This window comes from Monodelphis domestica, chromosome 4 (assembly GCF_027887165.1).
Source record: "Monodelphis domestica isolate mMonDom1 chromosome 4, mMonDom1.pri, whole genome shotgun sequence".
In the NCBI taxonomy this organism is placed as follows: Eukaryota; Metazoa; Chordata; class Mammalia; order Didelphimorphia; family Didelphidae; genus Monodelphis; species Monodelphis domestica.
The window spans coordinates 421,227,188-421,247,918 of NC_077230.1; the positions used below are offsets into that span (position 1 = coordinate 421,227,188).

At 40.5% G+C, this 20,731-nt stretch overlaps 2 protein-coding genes across 2 annotated transcripts in view; both read right to left on the reverse strand.

Moving 5' to 3' along the window:
- LOC100618583 (zinc finger protein 665-like) overlaps positions 1-8,724 on the reverse strand; it is a 32,378-nt gene extending 23,654 nt beyond the window's left edge. Inside the window, exons 1-2 of the mRNA XM_056796283.1 lie at positions 944-8,724; positions 336-443 (exon numbers count right to left, since the gene is read on the reverse strand). Coding sequence (XP_056652261.1) covers positions 336-443; positions 944-959 — 124 coding nt within the window. The 5' untranslated portion in view covers positions 960-8,724. The remainder of the gene's footprint in view (positions 1-335; positions 444-943) is intronic.
- The window catches only part of LOC100010077 (zinc finger protein 665-like), a 131,891-nt gene that overhangs the window by 101,373 nt on the left and 9,787 nt on the right, over positions 1-20,731 (reverse strand). The window contains exon 2 of the mRNA XM_056796286.1: positions 12,533-12,601. The gene's annotated coding sequence lies outside the window, so the exon portion shown is untranslated. The remainder of the gene's footprint in view (positions 1-12,532; positions 12,602-20,731) is intronic.

Here is a 20,731-nt window from a genome sequence, read left to right on the forward strand (position 1 = left end):
AGAGGTGGCACCTTAGTAGGAAAGAGAAGGAGCCAAATGGGAAAAAAGCAGGAAGAAGAAAGCTCTCACAAAAAGGGTACATGGACCAAGTCTCAAAGGTCAGGTCCAGAGAGCACAGGCAGGGTTCTCCTAGGGAGCTGGGGCTATGAACCCCTCTGCTCCAATGAAAGAGTGTTGCCAAATGAAGCAAAATTCTCTGGCATGATTAAGAGTCCTCACAAGCAGAGTCCAGCAGCAGAGATCAGTCAAGTCAGGCTCCTATCCTGACCTCAAACTAGAATCCATAGCTAAGGGCTTTAGGGAGAAAAACAAAGCTGTCCCCTAAATTTACTCACCATCAGAATCTGGGCCAGGGGGATTCTCCATTGGGTCTCTCCCAGATGAAACATCAGCTCTTGGCTCCGACAGGAGCATTTGCAGCCCAGGGAGGTCTGGAGGGCCATCTGTTTGTGGATTCAAACCCTGACAGTTCAGGGTCCAAGCTCCTCCCCAAATTCCAGATTCCCCAGGACCCAGGGAACTCTCCTCCCACTAAAGTGGTCCCCATAGGCTCAACTCCCTTCCTCGGGCATTAAAATGCTCTCCAGTTGGGGTGGGAGTTACTGGGGCTTAGGGAAGGGGTTGTGTCAGTGGGGGCTGGGAGGCTTTCTGCAGGCCCAGGGAGACTGGCCCCCCAGTAAAGTCTCCATAAATGTGACAATGCAGCCAGACCCTCGGGCCAGATTTAATCTCTGCCCTGACTCCCCTCAGAAATGAGATCTGGCCCAAAATAAAGGTACTTTGACTTGTTTCTTGAGCTGCGGAAGCTAATAGTCTTTGTCATTGCCCTCTACACAAGGTCTCCTGAGCCTCTGTTGGACCCTGGCCTACAGCTCCCAGAAGAGGCAGTGCTGGGGGAATGGCCCTGTCCAGTCCTGGTGCTGGCCTGTACTCCACAGCTCACCTAGGACCCCTGTCATGAACAGCTATGAACATCCTCACTCCCATAATGCGCTCCAGAAGATCCTGAGACAGAGGAAGAGAACAAATGCTGGGATTTAATTAAGAGCTTATCGTTTATTAACCTCTGCTTGATATAGTTTATTAACAGCAATTTAGAATAAGGATCCTCTATCACCAATGCCTTCTTGGAACAGGAGAAGCCTTGGGGCCTAGCTGTGGGTAAGGGAATGGACAATGATTCTATCCCCTGGTCATATATAACCATATAGACTATTCCTCAGAGTTCAGAGGCCTGACTTTTGAACCCAGTGAACCTCTGTGGGATCTTGGGCCAACCCTTTCCTCTCTCTTTCAACAAAGAGCAAAGGGTGGCATATACCTCTGCAGGACAAAAGGTTAAAGACTTTTATAAAGATGTGAAGGTGCCTTCAGAAAAACTAACTCTCAGCTGTTTTCTGTTCAAGTTGGCAAGGACCAATGTCTCTCATTCATAATCCACTGGGTGCTGAGTTCTGCTTTTCGTATCATTTTATTTGGTAGGACTCCATTTTTTACCTGTTTCTTAAGGAGTTGAGGTGAAACTAAAATTAATTGTTTTTTAATTATTTGGTAGAATTCGCTTATAAGTTCATCTAGTCACAACTTTTCCCTCTGGTGATAGTTACTTAAATTTTCTAACCTGGAGAATTAAACATTTTATCCATCTCATTTAGAGTGTCAGTTTATTGTCATATAACTGAGAAAAACAGCTCCTAATAATTGTTTTTATTTTCTCTTTATTGCTTGTTAATTCAACATTTTCATTTTTGAGACTAATAACGTGGTTTGCCTTCTTTTTTCCAAGTCAGATTAGTCAATTTGTTTGTTTCACTGATTTTCTCCTGAGAGGTGGTGCTTGGAGGAGTTTGCTCTGAAGGAAGCTGGAGGTGGAGGCCCCTGAGACTGTTTCTCCATTTTGGTCACGTGAGTGATAGGGACTGATCTCTTTTCTTTGCCTCAGCTATCTAAGGGCTTGGGCCTTTTGGCCCAGCCTAGACAGAAGGGGTATTTAAGCCCTATTCCCTTCTCTTCCCTTTCTTTCTCTCTCTCTCTCCCTCTCTCTCTATATCTCTAATTCCCTTCTTCCTCCTGTTTGTAATTAAACTCTATAACAGGTTGCCGGCTGACTTGAGTTTTCATTTAGGAATTACATAGCTGAATTCCTTGGTGACCTTAAATTAATATATATCAGTCTTTTAAAGTGATTTCCTTGTCACACTCCTCAAAGAACCAGCTCCTGGTTTTACTTGTTATTAGTTCAATGATTTTTTTAAAACTTTCAATTTTGTTAATAATCTTGCCTTTGACTTTCAGGATTTCTATTTTGGTATTTAATTAGAGGTTTTTAATTTGCTGTATTTCTAGGGTTTCTTTCTTTCTTTCTTTCTTTTTTACTGTATGGCCAATTCTTTGATCTGCTCCTTCTTTTACTAGTATAAACATTTAGAGACATAAATTGTGCCCTAAAAATTATCTTGGTTGCTGGGTTTCTACTTTTGCAATAAAGCATGTGGGAAGAGACTATTATAAAATAAGGTTGAAATGAGAAGCTGGAGAGTTTGTCAAAGGCCTCTGATGTCAAGTTTAAGCTTTTGTGCTTCCATTTCTTCCTCTTCCTCGCCATTCGTAGGCCTATTCATCATGCTTAATCCTGATTTCCATTCCCTCTGCTTTTTAGGACTTTCCAAGCCTTGATCTACCTACACAAACTCTCCCCTTCCTTCCCTCCATGAATGAGATCACTTCAGCAACATGCTTCTTATTGACATCATCCCACCCCCAAACCGCAATCCTGGATCATGGTGTCCCTCAGCCTCCTTTGCTGCCAAACAGTTAGAAGATGTCACATGACCATGCTGCCTGAGTAAACTATGTATTTAGGTTATCTTATCTCCTAGATTCTCTATTCTGCTCAGTACAACAGCTATTCCAAACCTCCTTCTTTGTTTCTCAAGTTCCTCAGGTTTCTTCTTGTCCTATCCATTGGATTGAGTATATGATCTATTTTATAGACAGAAAAGAGATCATTCTTCATGCCTTTCCTCTTCTCTCCATCTCATGTTCCCCTGATATCACATCCTACTCTATCCTCCATGACTCCAACCAAGGAGCACTTGCGGTCAGTCACAGGTGAGCAGGGGCCTTGGTGGCAGTTCCCAGGCAGATACTAGTGCTTGTGGTTGCAAGGGAACATGGACCCTTCTTGAGTAAGGACCAGAATACAGACAAGGAGAGCAGTGACCACATCTCTCTCCTGATCATACCACCCTGGAAGCACCAAAATTGCAGATTCACAGAACTAGCTCTGGAAACAACAACATGAAAAACTGTGAAGCTTGGGACAGTGCCTCCTCACCCCCAGGTAAGCAGAGCCAAACTTTGACCTAAAGTTCAGTCAAGAAATGGACTGAAAAAATGAGCAAACAACAACAACAACCCTTGACTGTAAAAAGCTACAATGATGGCAAGGAAGATACAATCTTGGAAGAAGATCATTGTGAAAATAGCTACAAGCAAAGCCTCAAAGAGAAAAAAAAGGGCTAACTGGTCACAAACTCAATAAGAATTTCTAGAAAAGTTAACAACAGAGAGAAGAGTAGTAGAGGGGACAGCTAGGTAGAACAGTAGATAGGCAGGCCTAGCTTTTGGAGGTCCTGGGCTCAAATCTGACCTCAGACACTTCCTGGCTATGTGACCCTAGGGAAGTCACTTATCCCCAAGCTGCCTAGCCCTCGCAACTCTTCCATATTAGAATTGTTACTAAGGCAGAAAGTGTTATTATAAAATTTAAAAGAGTGGTAGAAGGGGGGGGGGGAGTGAGAATGATACAAGAAAAGAGAATTAATAACTTGTTACAAGAGGCACAAAAAATACCAAAGAAAATAACACTTTAAAAAAGCAGAATTGGCCTAATGTTAAGAGAAGACACAAGAATTTACTGAAAAAAAGAACTCTTTTAAAAATAAAATTGCTCAAATGGAAAAAAAGGTACAAAAGCTCGCTAAGGAAAATAATTCCTTAAAAATTAGAATTAGGCAAGTGGAAACTAATGACTCTATGAGACATCAAGAAACAAACAAACAAAAAAGCAAAGCCAAAAGAATGAAGTCACGAGAATGTGAAATTTCCTAAAAAAAGGAAAGAAAATGTGAAATCTCTTATCAGAAAAACAACTGACCTAGAAAAAAAGATTGAGGAAGATAATTTAAGAATTATTGGACTACCCAAAAGCCATGAAAAGAAAACCAACAACAAAACAGTTAGCAATTCTTTTTGTGGAGGCAAAGAATTAGAAAGTGAAGGGTTGCCTATTATTGAGGAATAAGCTGCACAAAATGTGGCATATGACTCTGATTGTTTACTATTGTATTATAAGAAATAACAAAGGAGAAACAGAAAAATACAGGAAGATCTCTATGAACTGATGCAAAGTGAAGTAAATACAACCAGGGGAACAGCACACAGTAACAGCAATATTGTAATCATAATCCACTGCAAGACTCAGTTTTTCTGATCAATGCAATAATTCAAGACAATTATAAAGGATTCATGAAGAACAAATCTTCTTCCCCTTCAGAGAAAGAATTGATGAGCTCTAAGTACAAACTGAAGGATAATTGTTCAATGTTCTTGCTTTTTTGGGATATGGCTAATATGGAAATATGTTCTACATGATTTCATGTGTATGACTGATATCACATCTTCTCAATGTTGAGGAATGGTAGAGAGTGAGAAAATTTGGAACTCAAAAAAAAATTTTTAAACACTAGTAATAACTAATATATTAAAGAAAAAAGGGAAGCATAAAAAGGTAAAAACTGAATGAATAATGATAAAGGACTAAACAAGAGTAAACTGCTTACCTTCAAATATGGGGAAATTATACCTCTGATCCCTATCATCATCAGTCCAATCAAAATGAGGGGATGTCCCTCGACTGGGGAACAGCTGAATAAATTGTGGTCTATGATGGTGATAGAATATTATTGTACTGTAAGGAATGATGACTCAATGGATTTCTATAAGAATTGGAATGACCTACATGAATTGGTGCAGAGTGAAATAAGCAGAACCAGGAGAACATAGTACACAGTAACTGAAACATTGCAGGATGATCAAATTTAATAGACTTTGCTACTAATAGCAATGCAATGATCCAGGACAATCCTAAGGGACTTATGAGAAAGAATGCTATTCACATCGAGGGAAAGAACTGTGGAAGTAGAAACGCAGAATAAAAAGGTATGATTTATCACTTGTTTATATGGGTATAGGACTTGGGGTTTGGGTTTTAAAAGATTATTACAAAAATGAATAATATGGAAATAGGTATCAAGTGGCAAAACTTGTATAGCCCAGTAGAATGGCTTGTCAGCTCTGGGAGAGAGGGAAGAGGAGAGGGAAAGAAAATTAATAAGGTAACCATGGAAAAATATTTAAAAATAAAAGTTTTAATTTTAAAAAAAAGAAGGGATTTCAGAGTTCATGCACATTTGCAAGTGCTATCAAGATCAATGGCAAAACCATCTTTGTATGTGGCAGAGGTATGGCGGGTAGGTCATGGGGAATGAATAAACTGAGGACCTGCAATATTAGGGAATATGAAGGAACAATATCTCTTGATATCCCCTTGTAGGAGAGTAGGAACTGAGAAGAGAAAGACTGAGCCAGGCCCTGAACTCAACGAGTAGAAGAATATCCTGTTGTCAGGAGAAAACATCCAGTCAGATTCTGACTCTGGCAGACATAGATAAAGTGAGCCTCAAAGAAGGAAGTGGTGGTGGAAGAAGACAATGGAAGTGGCCATGGGAAGTGAAGAGTATTCCAACTCCCTCACCTCAACCAGTGAAAGTGTAGTCAGTGCTGGAAAGGCTGACCAGGGAGACTGTCACCAGAGGGGAGGCAGGTCTCAATGAAAGCTGGTAGATGGAAGGAGTGAGAAAAGAAAAGATTTTGAAGAAAGCAAGTATGTTGTTTATTGGGGGAAAGCATTCCAGTGAGCACAGTGAAAGGGGTAGGTAGCACTGGAGTAGGAAACCTTGGTAGGGATCAGGGGAGGTTGGGTTAAAGGCAACACGAATAAGGCAGTGGGAGACAGGACCAGGTTAGAATGAGAGGAGGGGGGTGGAGGTTTGAGAATCACAGGAATGGGGAGGGGATGAGTAGGGAAGTTTTCAGGTTGATTTTTATTGTCCTTAGAATCCAGCTTCCAGGTAGAGTTGCTCAAGGCCTGAGGAAATTCAGGCTAGAGGACAATTGCTGGGAACAAAAGAAATGTGTTATTCTCCTTCCTCTAAATTAGGAAATGGACCTGGAGACTAGATGGAATGGCTCTTCTCTCTCCTGGAAGGGAGAAGTCTGGGATGGATGCAAAAGTCTTTCTCCTCTTCCTCTGGGAGATGACTAGAAGAGCAGACTTGAAAACTGTAGGATTTCTTCTTGTTGTTGAATTAATTTGCACTAGGATCTAACCTGAGGCCAGGCTGGGAGCTCCCTGAAGGAATATAGGATGATAGGATCTCTGAGCATAGTGGATGCAAGAATCACATATGGTGGCCAATCAGAAACTGATTGATGGCTTTGACCTCCAAGGAGTTTCTATGGTTCTAGATAAAGGAATTTATAAATTATATCTAAATTCTGATCGGTGATCAGTTATGTAAGTTAATGATGAAAGGAAACTGACAATCAAAATTTCTAAGTTTCCTACCACCATTAATAAGTGTTTATCACATTTGCAAAATTAGAGGAACACTCAAATGGCCTACAAAGATAATTATCAACTGTATTCCAGACTTGGAACAGGCATACACAAACACAAATACATACCCAGGAGAAGGTGTTTACCAGTTGGACATGGAAGAATAAATCAGCTATAAGTGGGAGCTACAGGGAGACACATAGGAATGGCTGTGATGAGATACGCATCTACAGTAGAATCAGAAAAACCTCAGTGTTAAAATCATAGCACTTGTGTATCTGTAAAAATAGGAAAAACAACTCTGGGGATCTCTACATAGAAGCCGTCTTAAGGGGATGTGGAATAATGGGTCAGGTTCATCAAAAACTTATACAACGAAGGTAATGGGTTTCTAATGGAAATAATTTGTGATTAGAGGTTGGAAATGAGATGAGACACATTGCGCAACATTGACTTCTTCAGTAATGTTTTGTCCTATAGCTTCCAAGTCAAGCAAAGGCCCTGCTATAAATTGAAGTGTATTTACAACTATGGGGAATGGTGGCAGTAACAGTGCATAGAGTGGTGGGCCTGGAATAAGGAAGATCTGAGATCAAATTCAGCCTCAGACATTTACTAGCTTTATGGCAAGTCACCTAACCTCTGTTTGCCTCAGTTTCCTCAATTATAAAATGGAGATAATAATTCTATTTAATTTCCAAGGTTATTGCAAGATCACATGAGATAATTATAATGTAGGGGGTACCTTTCCACATCACAACTTATCCTATATCTTAGTTTTGATATGCCATGAGTAGCATAAGAAATGAGATAATTTGGAGGGAATTTTGTGGAAGACACAGATTATACATGAGGGCCAGCAGACAACACAGAAACATACTTAATCTTTTGATACCATAAATATACATAATTTCTTTTACTGTAGATGCCCCATAAAAGAAAAAGGGAAAAAAATCAGACTTGTTCTCTGGTATGGAGAGCCAGAATTTTTTATGCAGATTTTTCAGATCTTGGAGGTGCCACACCCCTAACCTCCACAACGTGGATGGGATACCTGTACTTTGCCCAGGGCCTGATATAGAAGTTATATAAATGTTGGTTATTATTTCTAAATATGTTATTTAATTGCCTTATTGCATCCAATCAGTAGCCTGTGTTTCCATCAATACATTTTGGACTTGGGTCATAAGCATTCTATTACATTTTTCTATCATCCCCACAATGCTAAATGACAACTCTACATAATTTTCATACTCAAGAATGGAATATGGCTACTCCCCAAACTAAACAACTGAATTAGTCTCTGGGCTCCCTTTTTATCCTTTGGAGGTTTCAAGGCTAAGATTTCCTTGACTACTGAGTAGAGAACTGATAATAATCCCTTGAAGGAAGAAACTGGACCTAAAAACTGAACAAATGATACTCCTTTCCTTCATTTTTTTTCAAGCAGTTGCCGGTTAGTCCTTCAATAATTCAATGGGGAGGTTGGAGGGGGGCAGCCTGCTCATGCTGAGTCAAGATGGAGGCTTAGGAGCAGCAAAAGCTGAAACCTCTCTATCCTTCCATACTAATCTTTAAAAAGTACTTCAAAAAGACATAAGTCCAAACCCAACAACATGAAGGAGTCACAGGGTTCTCTTGCTGAACACAACTTGAAAGGTAGACAGAGAGAGTTGATTTCCACAGTTTAAAGGGGAGAGTAGAAACAAGACTGGGCTGGCTGAACCCCCCCCAACTGAGACCTGTGATTAGATGTGGGCTGACTTTGGGATCCCAGGTTGGGGCTGCAACTGCAAGGAGGTCGGATGCACACTTGAGATTCTGACTCTGACAGCTCTCTAAGAGAGGAGAGGGGTGGGTGGGTGGTGGGGGCAATCTGGTTGGGCACCTTGGCCTCTACAGCTGTCTACAGTGAAGATTTGGCCCCAGGGCAGGTTAGCTCAACTGGCCTAATCCAGTATATCAGCAGAGGAAAGACATGATTGATGATTCAGCCTCAGGGCAGAGCAACAGCCAGTAAACCAGCAGAGGGACTAGCTTCTAGTTGGGGGGGGGGGGGGGGGAAGAGGCGAAAGAGAGAGAGAAAATGAGTAAACTACAGAAAAAAAAGGAATTCACAAGTCAAATAAGACAGGTTGAAGAAAAATAGGAAAAACAAAATAACAGCTTAAAATGCAAAATAGATCATCTGGAAAAAAAGGCACATGAATCACGGGAAGAAATCACGTCTTAAAAGCCAGAATTGACTTGCTAGAAAAAGAGGCGAAAAAAGTTAAATGACTTGAAAAGAAAAATGGACCAAATGGAAAGGATCAAAAGTTCATGGAAGAATTCAGTCTTTAAAAATAAGAATTAGACAAATAGAAACTAATGACTTCACAAGACATCAATAAACAAAATCAAAAGAATGAAAAAAATGAAGAAAATATGAAAGATCTCATTGAAAAAACAACTGACCTGGAAAACGGATCCAGGAGAGACAATTTTAAAATTATCAAACTACCCAAAAGTCATGACCAAAGAGGAGGAGGGAGAGAACAGGAATCATGGAATCATGGGAAAAAAATCTTAAAATAAAATAGAAATTTCAATAATAAATATTTTTTAAAATTAATTCTTTAGGCACTTCCTCTTCCTCTTGTTTGTCATGACCTAAAATTAAAGTATCATCTATATAATGCTGAGTAGGGCAAGTACCACTCTCTATTTGGTCTAAAACTTCATTAAAATATACCTAAGGCAAACTACAGAAGGTAAACTGTGTGTCACTTTGCATTTAACAGCAAATTGCTCCTGACTTTGTTTGGCTACTGGAATCACAAATATTTTATCAATTTAGTCAATAACATGGATCCAAGATCCATTACTTCCTTTAATTTCATAAATAATTGCTGAAATATTAGGAAGAGTTTCCATTAAATTTGGGATTAAGTTTCCTATAATCCAGAGTAAATATCCTATTCCAAGTCTTTGGGATGGGTTAAACTACAACAGCCCATAAAACTTTTGCTACCAATAATTAAACATTAATTTTTTGTTTCTGCTTTAGATGCAAGTTTATACTCAATATATGTATTCATATATTAGTTTTTGTTGTTGCTTTATTTCTTGTTTTTCCTGAGCCTGGAATAGATTTCCTCAGGCTAACGTATGATTTTTCACTACGTCTACCTAGATGGGTTTGATTGGACGTTCTCTTTTTAAAGTATTTTCTCAATACTTTAAAATGTTCACCTGAGATGAAGAATTTGTTTCCTTTATGGATGTTCCTTTCAGAGAAAACCAACTCAAGAACAGAGAGAAATGCAGGCAGGGTATTGAGAGTGGTAAGACAGGGGTTCCCTAGTGATGAGACAATACATTCAAGATTAAGTAGTTCTCTGGAGAGGAAAGGAGATGCCAAAAAAGCTGTTAACCTTGCCCTGGTCTAAGAGGTGTTGATGCCAAGAAAGAATCTGAAATATCAGAAGTCAGCCCTTGATCAGGCCTGGTGTTTCCTCTATATCCTTAATAGAATGCTTTTAGGAGTACCCCGATCTTGTCACTACTTGTAACACAGGGCACATGTGTAAAACCAATTTATTATTAAATAGGCTTACTGTACACTCATAAAATAGGTACATATCAATGCATGCAATCAAACATTATTTATCCAGAGCATGCAATTATCTCTTCAGTATTACAAACATCAGTCCCTCTAGGAACAAACCACCCGGCTGACTGTGAAAGGTCCTGGTAAAGGTGTCTCATTGAGCCACCCAAGAGAAAGTTCTCTCTCTGCTCAGTCAAACCTGGGATTCTGGCCAGTGTCAGTAAATCAGCACTGCTCTAGGCTGAATACAGGGATGCGGTAGTCTGAGTACTGACATGCAGGAGTCCATTCCAATGGTCATCCAGACCTTAGACCTAGGACTTCCAATGAGATTATATGGTTCTAGGGAAGGGTGTTTATAAGTTATAGTTACAAGTTACTAGTTAATTGTTGATGATCAAATATCTAATGAAAGGAAAAACTTAAGCAAAGCATTGTTAGCAAGGTGTTTACCAGAATTGGGGGTCACCCACACGTCAACACACGCCAATAGGAGTTTACCAAATATGAGCCCTACACACCTGCAATTATCAAACTATACAAAGTACTGATCTCATAATTTACATAAGAACTACTTAGTCACAAATTAGAAGTAAATTCAAAATGGAAGTTGCTTCTGCTAAGTTAAAATACATTTTCTGTGACAGCTAACAAATAAAAAAACATAGAACTTCTAAGCTCAAAAATTCAAGTTTAGGATTGTCCAGTCCAACTTATTCCTATTCATGAATGGCCTTAAGGAAATCCTCAACTGGGGCACATCCAGCCTTGGCTGGAAGGTGAATAGGGAAGGAAACTCCCTCCTTCCTGAGACTTCCTTGAGACACTATGGGATCCTCAGTCAATCAGCAATCTTTCCTTGGGGCCTATGAGGAGCCAGACACAGTTACTAAGCGCTGAGGATACAAGTAAGAAATAATAATTATAATAAAAGGTGCCAAGCCCAAGGAGTTTACCATCTAATGGGGAGACTATAAAGACAACCAAGAATGAACAAGATACATATGAGATAAATTGGAGGAAATCAGCTGGAAGAAGTCACTCACTGAAGCCAACTCTAATTGTGAAGGATGTTAAAGCTGCCCCTTAGCAATTTCTCTAAAAAGGCTTTTTTCCTCCCATAAATTCCCATTTTTCTGACATGTGAAAAACCTGAGAAGAAGACTAAGGTTTGGGGGCAGCAGAGAGTTGTACTTATAAAGAAATTTTCTTAGAAGGCAGTGAAATCTATATCTAAACAAATTGCCTAACAGAGCTCTTTCTTTTAAACCACCATTTTTTCCCTGGATTATGTGAAAAGCCTGGGATAGAAGTTAATGGTGGGGGACAGGAAGAATAAGGGAGGCAGGAATCCTGGCAGCAGGAAGGCTAGCAATTAGTCCTATCACAAATATCCTTTAAGTGTTAATTATGTTCCTGACCCCCAGTTAAACAATTAAATTGCAGACACACTTTTAGTCACCACCCCTTAAAAGGCTTAAAAGGAAACCAAAAGAAATGCCCTATCCTAAGAGAGGGATGTTTAAATTCTGGAGAAAACTTTTCAGAGTCAAAACAGAAATGTTTAAGTCCACACCCACTCTTGAATTAAAATGAAAACTTTGGAGTGGGTGGCCCCTCCACCTCTGAGCTGAGTTCCCTAATAGCAGAGCAGGAATTCCAATATCACTGGATTACCTGAATTCCTGGGGAAAGAGTCTGGACTTTCAACCAGCAAAGCAGAAATTCAGGGCCTGAACTACCTCAGCCTGCTAGCCAGAACTACCCAGGCCTGAAAGGCAGTCACACAGGGGAAATTCAGCAGTCTGAGAATCCCAAAGGAGAAACCCCAGAAGCCTAGGCTGTGATGGTGAGTCACCTTTAGGGAGAATTTTCTTTTTATTATAGTTTATCTGCTGGATCCAGACCTCACAAGGCCTGGAGACTCCAGGGGGGCCAGAACCTCATTAAGCAATTTTCTACTTCTCAGAGTCCTGTAAACAACAGATGTTTAATTCTTGCTCCAGAATGGTTGGACGGGCTAGAAAGAGCTGGAGCTTTCTGAATTCTGACTCCTTCCTAGAGCTGGAGGGGCCACAGTCACACCTCTGGGATCTCCTGAGCTCTCTCCTAGGTGTCCATCTCTTGGAGAAGGCTCTTAGCTGCCAGACTTTTCCATTCCAACACCTTGCCCTCCCTCTGGGCCCAGATCTAGTCCTCTCTGCCTTGTGCCTAAGTCCCCATCTCATGCCTAGAGTAGTGCTCCAGAAATAACTCACAAGACTGAAGAGATGAGGCCACTACTGCTTTCAAAGAGAAGGAGTTCAAGGCGTCTGTCTCTTCAGGACCTGCAATTCCCAAATAAGATTCATCAAATCAACACACATTTTCCTTGTAAGTATGTGATATACTCAATATCAATCACGCTGTCAACATGATTCAGTGTGCTCTATGACAAAGCTGAGCTTTGTGCTAAGTGCTGGGGAAACAGAAAGGAAAAAAGACAGTCCTTGCCCTCATGGAGTTTACAATCCAATGAGAAGACAACATGCAAGCAAATACATCTAAAGCAAGCCATGTTCATGATAAATAGGAAATAGATAATAGAGATGGCATTATCTATACTATATAACATATAAAATTTTCCAAAAATGTGTTTCCACTTGAATTGTCTTCTCTTTCCATTTCTCATTTTAAAAATGATTCATTCATTTCTCTCTCGCCCTCCTCCTACTTTCATCATCATCATCTCAAACAGATTGCCCCTTTAATCGTATCTGCTTTCTGCCTCAAACTTCTTCCTTCTCAGATAGCCTGCAAACAGGTGCAAGTCTACTCCATCTAAAACCCTGCATGGTCCTATCATACCAGATGGTCCCATCACTGGGGCTCAGAAGTGCTGCAGATATCATTATCTCCATTTCATCCGTGAGAACACGAAGACTGGGCAGTCAGCTCACACAGCCAGGAAGTATCTAAGATGGAAACTGAAGCAAGTTCAGCATCCAGCATCCCACACCAACACCATGACACCAGAGTTGGGCATTGAAGAAAAGCAAGGGGTCCCAGGCGTTGGGCACTTGAGGCAATGGGGAGAGTGTAGGCAAAAGCATCAGGGATGGAGGTGCAATGCTGAAGTCCTGGAACAAAGGGCAGCCCCTTTTAACTGGGCATAGCATATCTGAAGGGGAATATTCGAGAACAAAGCTAAAAAGGGAAGCTGGAACTAGACACAGAGCCTAGGGTATCAGGTTTAATCCTCCACTTTGACAGATCTATCCAGCCATACTATTCCTAGCCCTAAAGACTCATCAGCCTCAATCCTGAAACAATGTCTCTATCTCTCTGTACTTCCAAGGCCATCAAGTTTGACTCATGGCACTTTCATTCCCTCCCAATTACAACTCCTCCATGAACAAGATAACTTCTAACCCACACTAGAATCCCCCTGGCCTTTTTTCTATCAACACTTCAAGCAAGACTCTTCAAAATTCTATCAAACTCTCTCAACTCCTCATCTGTAAAACTGGGATCACATTCCCATGAACCTTCATCACAGGGCTGTTATCTTGACCAAAAGATGGTAAATATTTGGCAGAACTTAAAGCCCTATAAATACGCCAGATGTTTTTTAAAAAAATCCTTACCTTCCATTTGAGAATCAAGTAATCCAAAGCATAAGGGTGATAAGAGCTAGGTGATGGGGGTTAAGTTACTTATCCAGGTTCACACAGCTAGGCAGTATCCACCCAGCTTCCCTGTCAGATTTTTAAAAAATCATAATTAACTTATAAATGTAAATGTAATATATATGTGTTAAATATGGATTGAAGTTTAAGAGGCCTTCTCATGTAATGAACTATCAGAGGAATCATACTTCAGAGCTAAAAAGAATGCAGTTTCCCCTCATACTTTATGCAACATCAACTGATTCATCCTAGAAGGAAACTTTTTACATATAATGAGTACAGGAAATACCTTCTGTGTCGATTCAAATCTTATAAGGCTTTAGAAATGAAACCATGGGAGAAATTTAGTAAGTGCATACTCTGGGCCAAGAAGGTCCCACCTCAGCCAGAGCTAAAAGTTAGCTACAGGGAGGATGGAAAGGCTTGTAAACCTTAAAATTTCTTACTTATGAATGTTGGAAATTTCCCCATTGGGAAATTTCATACTGGAAAAAATTTCCTACTGATAGTAAGAACTCTATTGGAATGTGAAACCCCTTGGCATGGGAGGATCCTTCTCCTCCCTACCTAAGACTACTTTAGGACAGAAACCTTTTGCTAAACAATGGAAAGGGCTTTGACCTATGCTTAAGCATAGAACAGGAAGTTCTTTGAGTCATGATTGATTTTAGAACTGATACAATAGAGATACTTGGAATGACAGAACCAGGTCTTAGAAAATACAATCTCCATCCTACTTAGAGTAACAGGATTTAGGAAGGGCTGCAGCAAAGATCAAGATTTAATTATTTGAGAATATGACCTTCAACAGACATGTGCAAAGCCACAGACCTCTGGGCGGTCCTGGGTTAAACTAGAGCCACCATTGGCACAGGGGAGACATCGACAGTGATTGGTAGATGTGAGAACTGAGGGGAGGGAACTTAGATGGTTTCCTTAAAGATAGTGGGGTCTGAGGACAGAGGGAGGAGAGTTTTTTGCTCTGAGAGGTTTTGCTCTGAGAGGTTTTGCTCTGAAGGAGTCTGGAGGTGGAGACCCCTGAGACTGTTTCTCCATTTTGGTCACATGAGTGATAGAGACTGATCTCTTTTCTTTGCCTCAGCTATCTAAGGGCTTGGGCCTTTGGCCCAGCCTAAGGAGAGGGGGTATTTAAGTCCTATTCCCTTCTTTCCCCTTTCTCTCTCTCTCTCTCTCTCTCTCTCTCTCTCTCTCTCTCTCTCTCTCTCTCTCTCTCTCTAATACCTTTTTTCCTCCTGTTTGTAATTAAAAACTCCAAAAGGTTGACTGCTGACTTGAGTTTTCATTTAGGAATTACATAGCTGAATTTGTTGGCGACCTTAAATTAATATATATCAGTCTTTTAAAGTGATTTCCATGTCACAGGCTTCAGCCCATTTGCCCTACTAAGCAAGTGTCTGGTTGTCCACTCCAAAAGGTACCCATCCATGAAGAATGGGGACGTGGTTCTGAGGGTCAAAGTGCAGAGGTGAGTCAGAGTTTTCTGGCAGTACATCAGAGCCTGAAGGTCTTGCCAAGCAGGAAAATTAGGTCCTTTTAGGCACCAATTCTCACCAGATCCTACACATACATCTAGATGGGATCTGAGCCTACTTGTCAGTAAAAGGAAGAGCTGGAGTGTTCATACCTGAGAAAATACAGAGAAATGTAAAGCAAGTCTGAACCCTCTTTTGTCTCTTCTCTCACACATACACATAGCAGAGGATTCATAATGGAGAGAAAAACCAACCTCCTCTGATGTAGTTTAGTTATGCATATATACATTAAATAATGTTTTTATTCTTGTTCTACTCAGAAGTTCCCATTTATTGAGATGATGAATAAATTTAGTTTACCTTTTGACATTTTCTTTTTGACCATATTGCCTGGCAAGAGTGAAATCTGACTTAACACATCATGGTTGTGAGCTCGTCACCGACCTTATAAACACAATGATCAAATCAAAAGTGGCTTTGTTTACTGATCCTAAATGGCAAGGGCAGCCCATGGATGCTCTTGAGAAGGAGACTGATATGGTCAGCTATGAATTTGGAAGCTCTACAGAAGGGAAATATGAGAAGGCAGAGCCTAGATTCAGGGAGACCAGTTAGCAGGTCTACTGTTTTAGTCCAGGTCAGAAGAGAACCTTAGTGACAGCTTAAAAAAGTCTTCTTGATTGATTCAGGTGGAAGAAGCATGCCAAGATCCAAGACCTTTGTTGGAATGCAGATGATTTCTATGAAGGAGTCACTCATGTCAGAAATAAAAACTGGATTTTTATGCCCCCTTTGAACTCTCTCCTCATAGGTACAATTCCCAGGGAGAACTGCTCAGCCCAACAGTCCCTAGAGTCCTCCATCTCCCTAAGCACCCATTTCTGATAAAAGAAGATTTCTCTCCTGTCCAACTCTAAGAGATTCTTTCTGCTCTACTGTGCTCCAATGTAGTGTGGCATCTGGGCATTAAGAGCTGGTGGGATCATGACCACCTGCCAGGTGAGGATTCCTAGTATGACCTTGAAGTCTCCTCCAGCTCTGAGGTTCTTAGATTCACTGAATCAGATTCTGCTTGGCAGAACTAGGAGCAAAAGGTTGAAGGGAGCAGATTGCCAGGGATAAAGGAAGGTTGTGTGTCAGGAATAAATTCTATCACAATGAGAGCCTTCCTAGAAGAAGACAGGGTCATGGGGGAGGGTGGATCAGTGCTCTTCAGTTAGAGACTGTATGGTCGTATGGCCATTTGAGGGGACTCTTGTTCAGATGCAGGTATACATAGATGGCTACTGTAGGTTCTTTCCCTCTTTCAATCTCGGTGACCAGTTTCTAACTCATAATACCCTAGAGCCTCTTGCTTAATTCAATTTTAGTGTACAGGATGGCAAAGCTCTCTTGCTTAAATCAAAGCTATGATTTCTGCTTTACTGGAAGCCAAGAATAGTCCACTGGAAAGAGCCTGTGATTTGGGGGTCAAGACCCAGATAAAGAATGATAGCTCTGCAACTTACTTCCTATGGGACTAAGGGGAGGGGGATTCCTTTCCCCTTCCCAGGCACCAGCTTTCCCCATTGGTGAAATGAAAGGGTGTGAATAGATGATTCCTAAGGGCCATTAATCTATGAATCTTAGCTTTACTCCCAACTTCATATCCTTGGCGTACTTCACTGCAGTCTCTCAGCATTACTTCTTTATTAATTAGGAACAACTCAAACTAGATGACCTCTAAGGCCCCACAAAGCTAGAAGGAGCTTCCTTTGGTTGGTTTTGGCTATACTCGGTGTCAGTTCCAAGCTCAGGCCCCATCAACTAAACTAATGAGAATTCCTAGGAAGGCCATTCTTTCCCCTGCTCTCTCTTTAACTCCTGCTCCAAGGAACGGGCCTGCTAGTTCTGTGGTATTATTTTTCTGAGTTCCAGGAGCTAGAAGTTATGGCCAGAGACTCCAGAGTCTGAGCAATGTTGGCCTTACAGTGTTGATTGTAGGCAGAGTGAGGCAGCCATCCAGCCTGGCAAGAAAGTTGAGAAGTCAGAGTACCTGGGACTTGGAGCGAGAGACAGGTTTTAGACTTAGAACTCAGATTGTGGTTTATAGGAACTGAGCTAAATTATGAATTTAATCCCCTTCCCCTTCGTAGGGACTAAGATGGTAATGGAGAGAGGGGGATCATGCCTCCTACATGTGGAAGAAGTAGATTTACATATGTCATTGCTCCTTGTTCAAGTGAGTATTTCTTTGTAAGTGAATCTAATGATTAGTGGTGAAACAATAAGAGGTAAAGGGGGACCACTTGCAGCACTTTGGGAAATGTCATCAGTGGGGACTGGAGCCAATGGCAGAGTCTCAATAACCCAAACCCTTTCAAGGGTGCTGGAGGGGTCTTTGAGAGAGACATGAAATTTAGCCTTCCTTGCTTGCCTTTCAGGCAGCAGTGGGTTAGGTAGCCAATGTTATACAAACATTAACCAGCTGGGAAATGAGACCTGATAAATATGGTTATTTTGAGCACTATTCAGAGATCTGGGGAACTTGTTTTGTTACTGAATTCATATGTACCCATCAAAACTAGCCAGCTTGGCTGTATTTCCATCAGGACTTTTTTCTATTCCCTTCTACGCTTAAAAAATGCTTCAATGACTTATTCTTCTCTTCCAGAATGATTTGACACATTCCAGTGACTTAAAAAGTGGGGAGGGGGGAAAGGGGGAACAGAGGTATTCTAGTCTCTCTACCAGTCATGAGCCAAATGTCAGAGGAACAAACTTCTGATCTTGTTTTAAACACCACTTTATATTCCAGTATTCCCAAGTAGCCTTGACTACTATGTTCAGTCGGGCCATATCTGACTACTCAAGACCTAGCACATAAATGCAGTTATTGGAGTTGTGAACTATCTAACCACTCTAGAGAACTATTTGGAACTTTGCCCAAAGGGTTTTAAACTATGCATACCCTTTGATCCAGCAATATACACTACTAGGTCTGTATCCTATAGGGGAAAAGGATCTATGGGTACAAAAATATTTTTAGCAGCTTTTGTGGTGGCAAAGGATTAGAAACTGAAGGGATATCCATTAATTGGGGAATGGCTGAACAAGTTGAGGTTGTAATGAGATAATACCATGCTTTAAGAAATGATGAAAAGGATGATTTAAGAAAAACCTGGAAAGATCTACATGAACTGATGCAAGGTGAAGTGAACAGAACCAGAACGTTGTACACAGTAACAGTAATACTGTAAGATGATCAACTGTGAATGACTTAGATATTCTTGGAAATAGTGATCTAAGAAGATCTTCAAGGACTCAGGATGAAAACTATCATCTGCCTCCAGAGAAAGAACTGACAAAGTGTGAATATAGACTAAGACATACTATATTTCACTTTATTTACTTACTTTTCTTTCATTCATTTGAGTTCTTTCACAGAATTACCAATATAGCAAGATGTTTTACACTATTACACGTGTAAAATTTAATTCAGATTGTTTGCCATCTTAGGGAGGAGGGAAAGGAGGAAGGAAGAGGAGGAAAGAATTTGGCTCAATTTTTTAAAATAAAGGTTAAAAATTATTTTTTCCTGTAATTGAGAAAAAATAATATTTTTAAAAGATAATGACCTTGCTCCTCTCTAGTTTATTTACTCAAAGCTCATAAAATAGAAGATGTTCATATTTTCTGTTAATGACTTTCAGGCTAGGACTGAGATCATGCATTCAACTCTACAAAAGAATATTCCAGATGCATCATCCAATGGAGTCTAAATCAAAAATAAAAGACAAAAAGAGTCGGAATTTTGTTACTTGGAATGTGGTAAAAGTAAAGAGTCAGAGAATGAGTTTGCAGGTAAAACAGGAATGTGGGGTGAGAGAAATGAATCAACATAGGAGATTCAAAATGGAAACATATATAAACACACACACGTGTGAATAAATGCTCAAAAATTATTACATATCAGAAAAATCCATATTTTTGGAAAGCCTTATAAATATAGTGAGTATTGTAGTAAGCAAAGAAAGATTGCCTGTTGGTTGTCAGAGACATGTGATACAGAATCACATGAGAGCCAGGGTCAGAATTCCAAGGGGGGGATCCCAACTGAAAAGTCTTCTTGCTGAAGATTTGGTAGTATCTGTATTTTTCACCTATCTCCAAGATATCTGGCCCTTGTGAGACACCAGCTTGAGGAGAGAGACTGCTGGTAGCTAGAGTGAAGATCAAGAAAAGAACCATCAGTCTCTACTGGGACCGGATTTGGACTTTACCTCCGGGATCTTGGCCCATATCTGGACTCTGTTTGTGAGGTTCTGTTTGGGGGGAATGTAACTTATTTACCGTAGGAAGTTAGCCAATAGGATATTAAGGGATGTCTAAGAAACAAGAGATAAACATCTAAATATTTTGAGTTTATTAACGGGGAAATGGGATAGGAATGAGGGTAACAAGGAGAAGGAAAATTTCTTAATCTTATCTCCAAAACTAGTTCCCCTTAATAACTATCCTATTGGCTAACTTCCTACGGTAAATAAGTTAAATTCCCCCCCAAACAGAACCTCACAGAGTCCAGATATGGGCCAAGATCCCAGAGGTAAAGTCCAAATCCGGTCCCAGTAGAGACTGATGGTTCTTTTCTTGCTCTTCACTCTAGCTACCAGCAGTCTCTCTCCTCAAGCTGGTGTCTCACAAGGGCCAGATATCTTATAGATAGGTGAAAAATACAGACACTACCAAATCTTCAGCAAGAAGACTCTTTTCAGTTGGGACCCCTCACCCCCTTGGAATTCTGACCCAAGCTCTCATGTGATTCCTTGTCACATGTCTCTGTCAACCAACAGGCAGTCTTTCTTTGCTTACTACAGTATAGGGCAAGGTTTCACTCTCAATTCAAGTCATATTCAAAATGGAAGTTATGAGTAAAATAGATTATTATATATTCATGTCAGGAATGTGGGAAAGCCTTCATGCAGAGCTCATGACATGTTAAGCACTGGAGGACTCGTACTACAGAGAAGTGTTGTACAAGTCATAAGAAATGGGTAAGCATTCAATTGAAAGTTCCAACTGTTCACGTATCAGAGGGCATATTCTAGAGAGAAACCGTATAGATGTAAAGAATGTGGGAAAAGTGCACTCAAAAGACCAACCTAATTCTAGATAAGATACATTCCTGGGCAACATGAGCAACAAAATGGAGGATTAAATATTTTCTGCTTCCCACAACTTCTTCAATCTCTCTAAACCAGAAATTGGGCACCACAGAGAAGGCAATGTCAGCTGTCTCCAGGGGCAAGGACAAGGC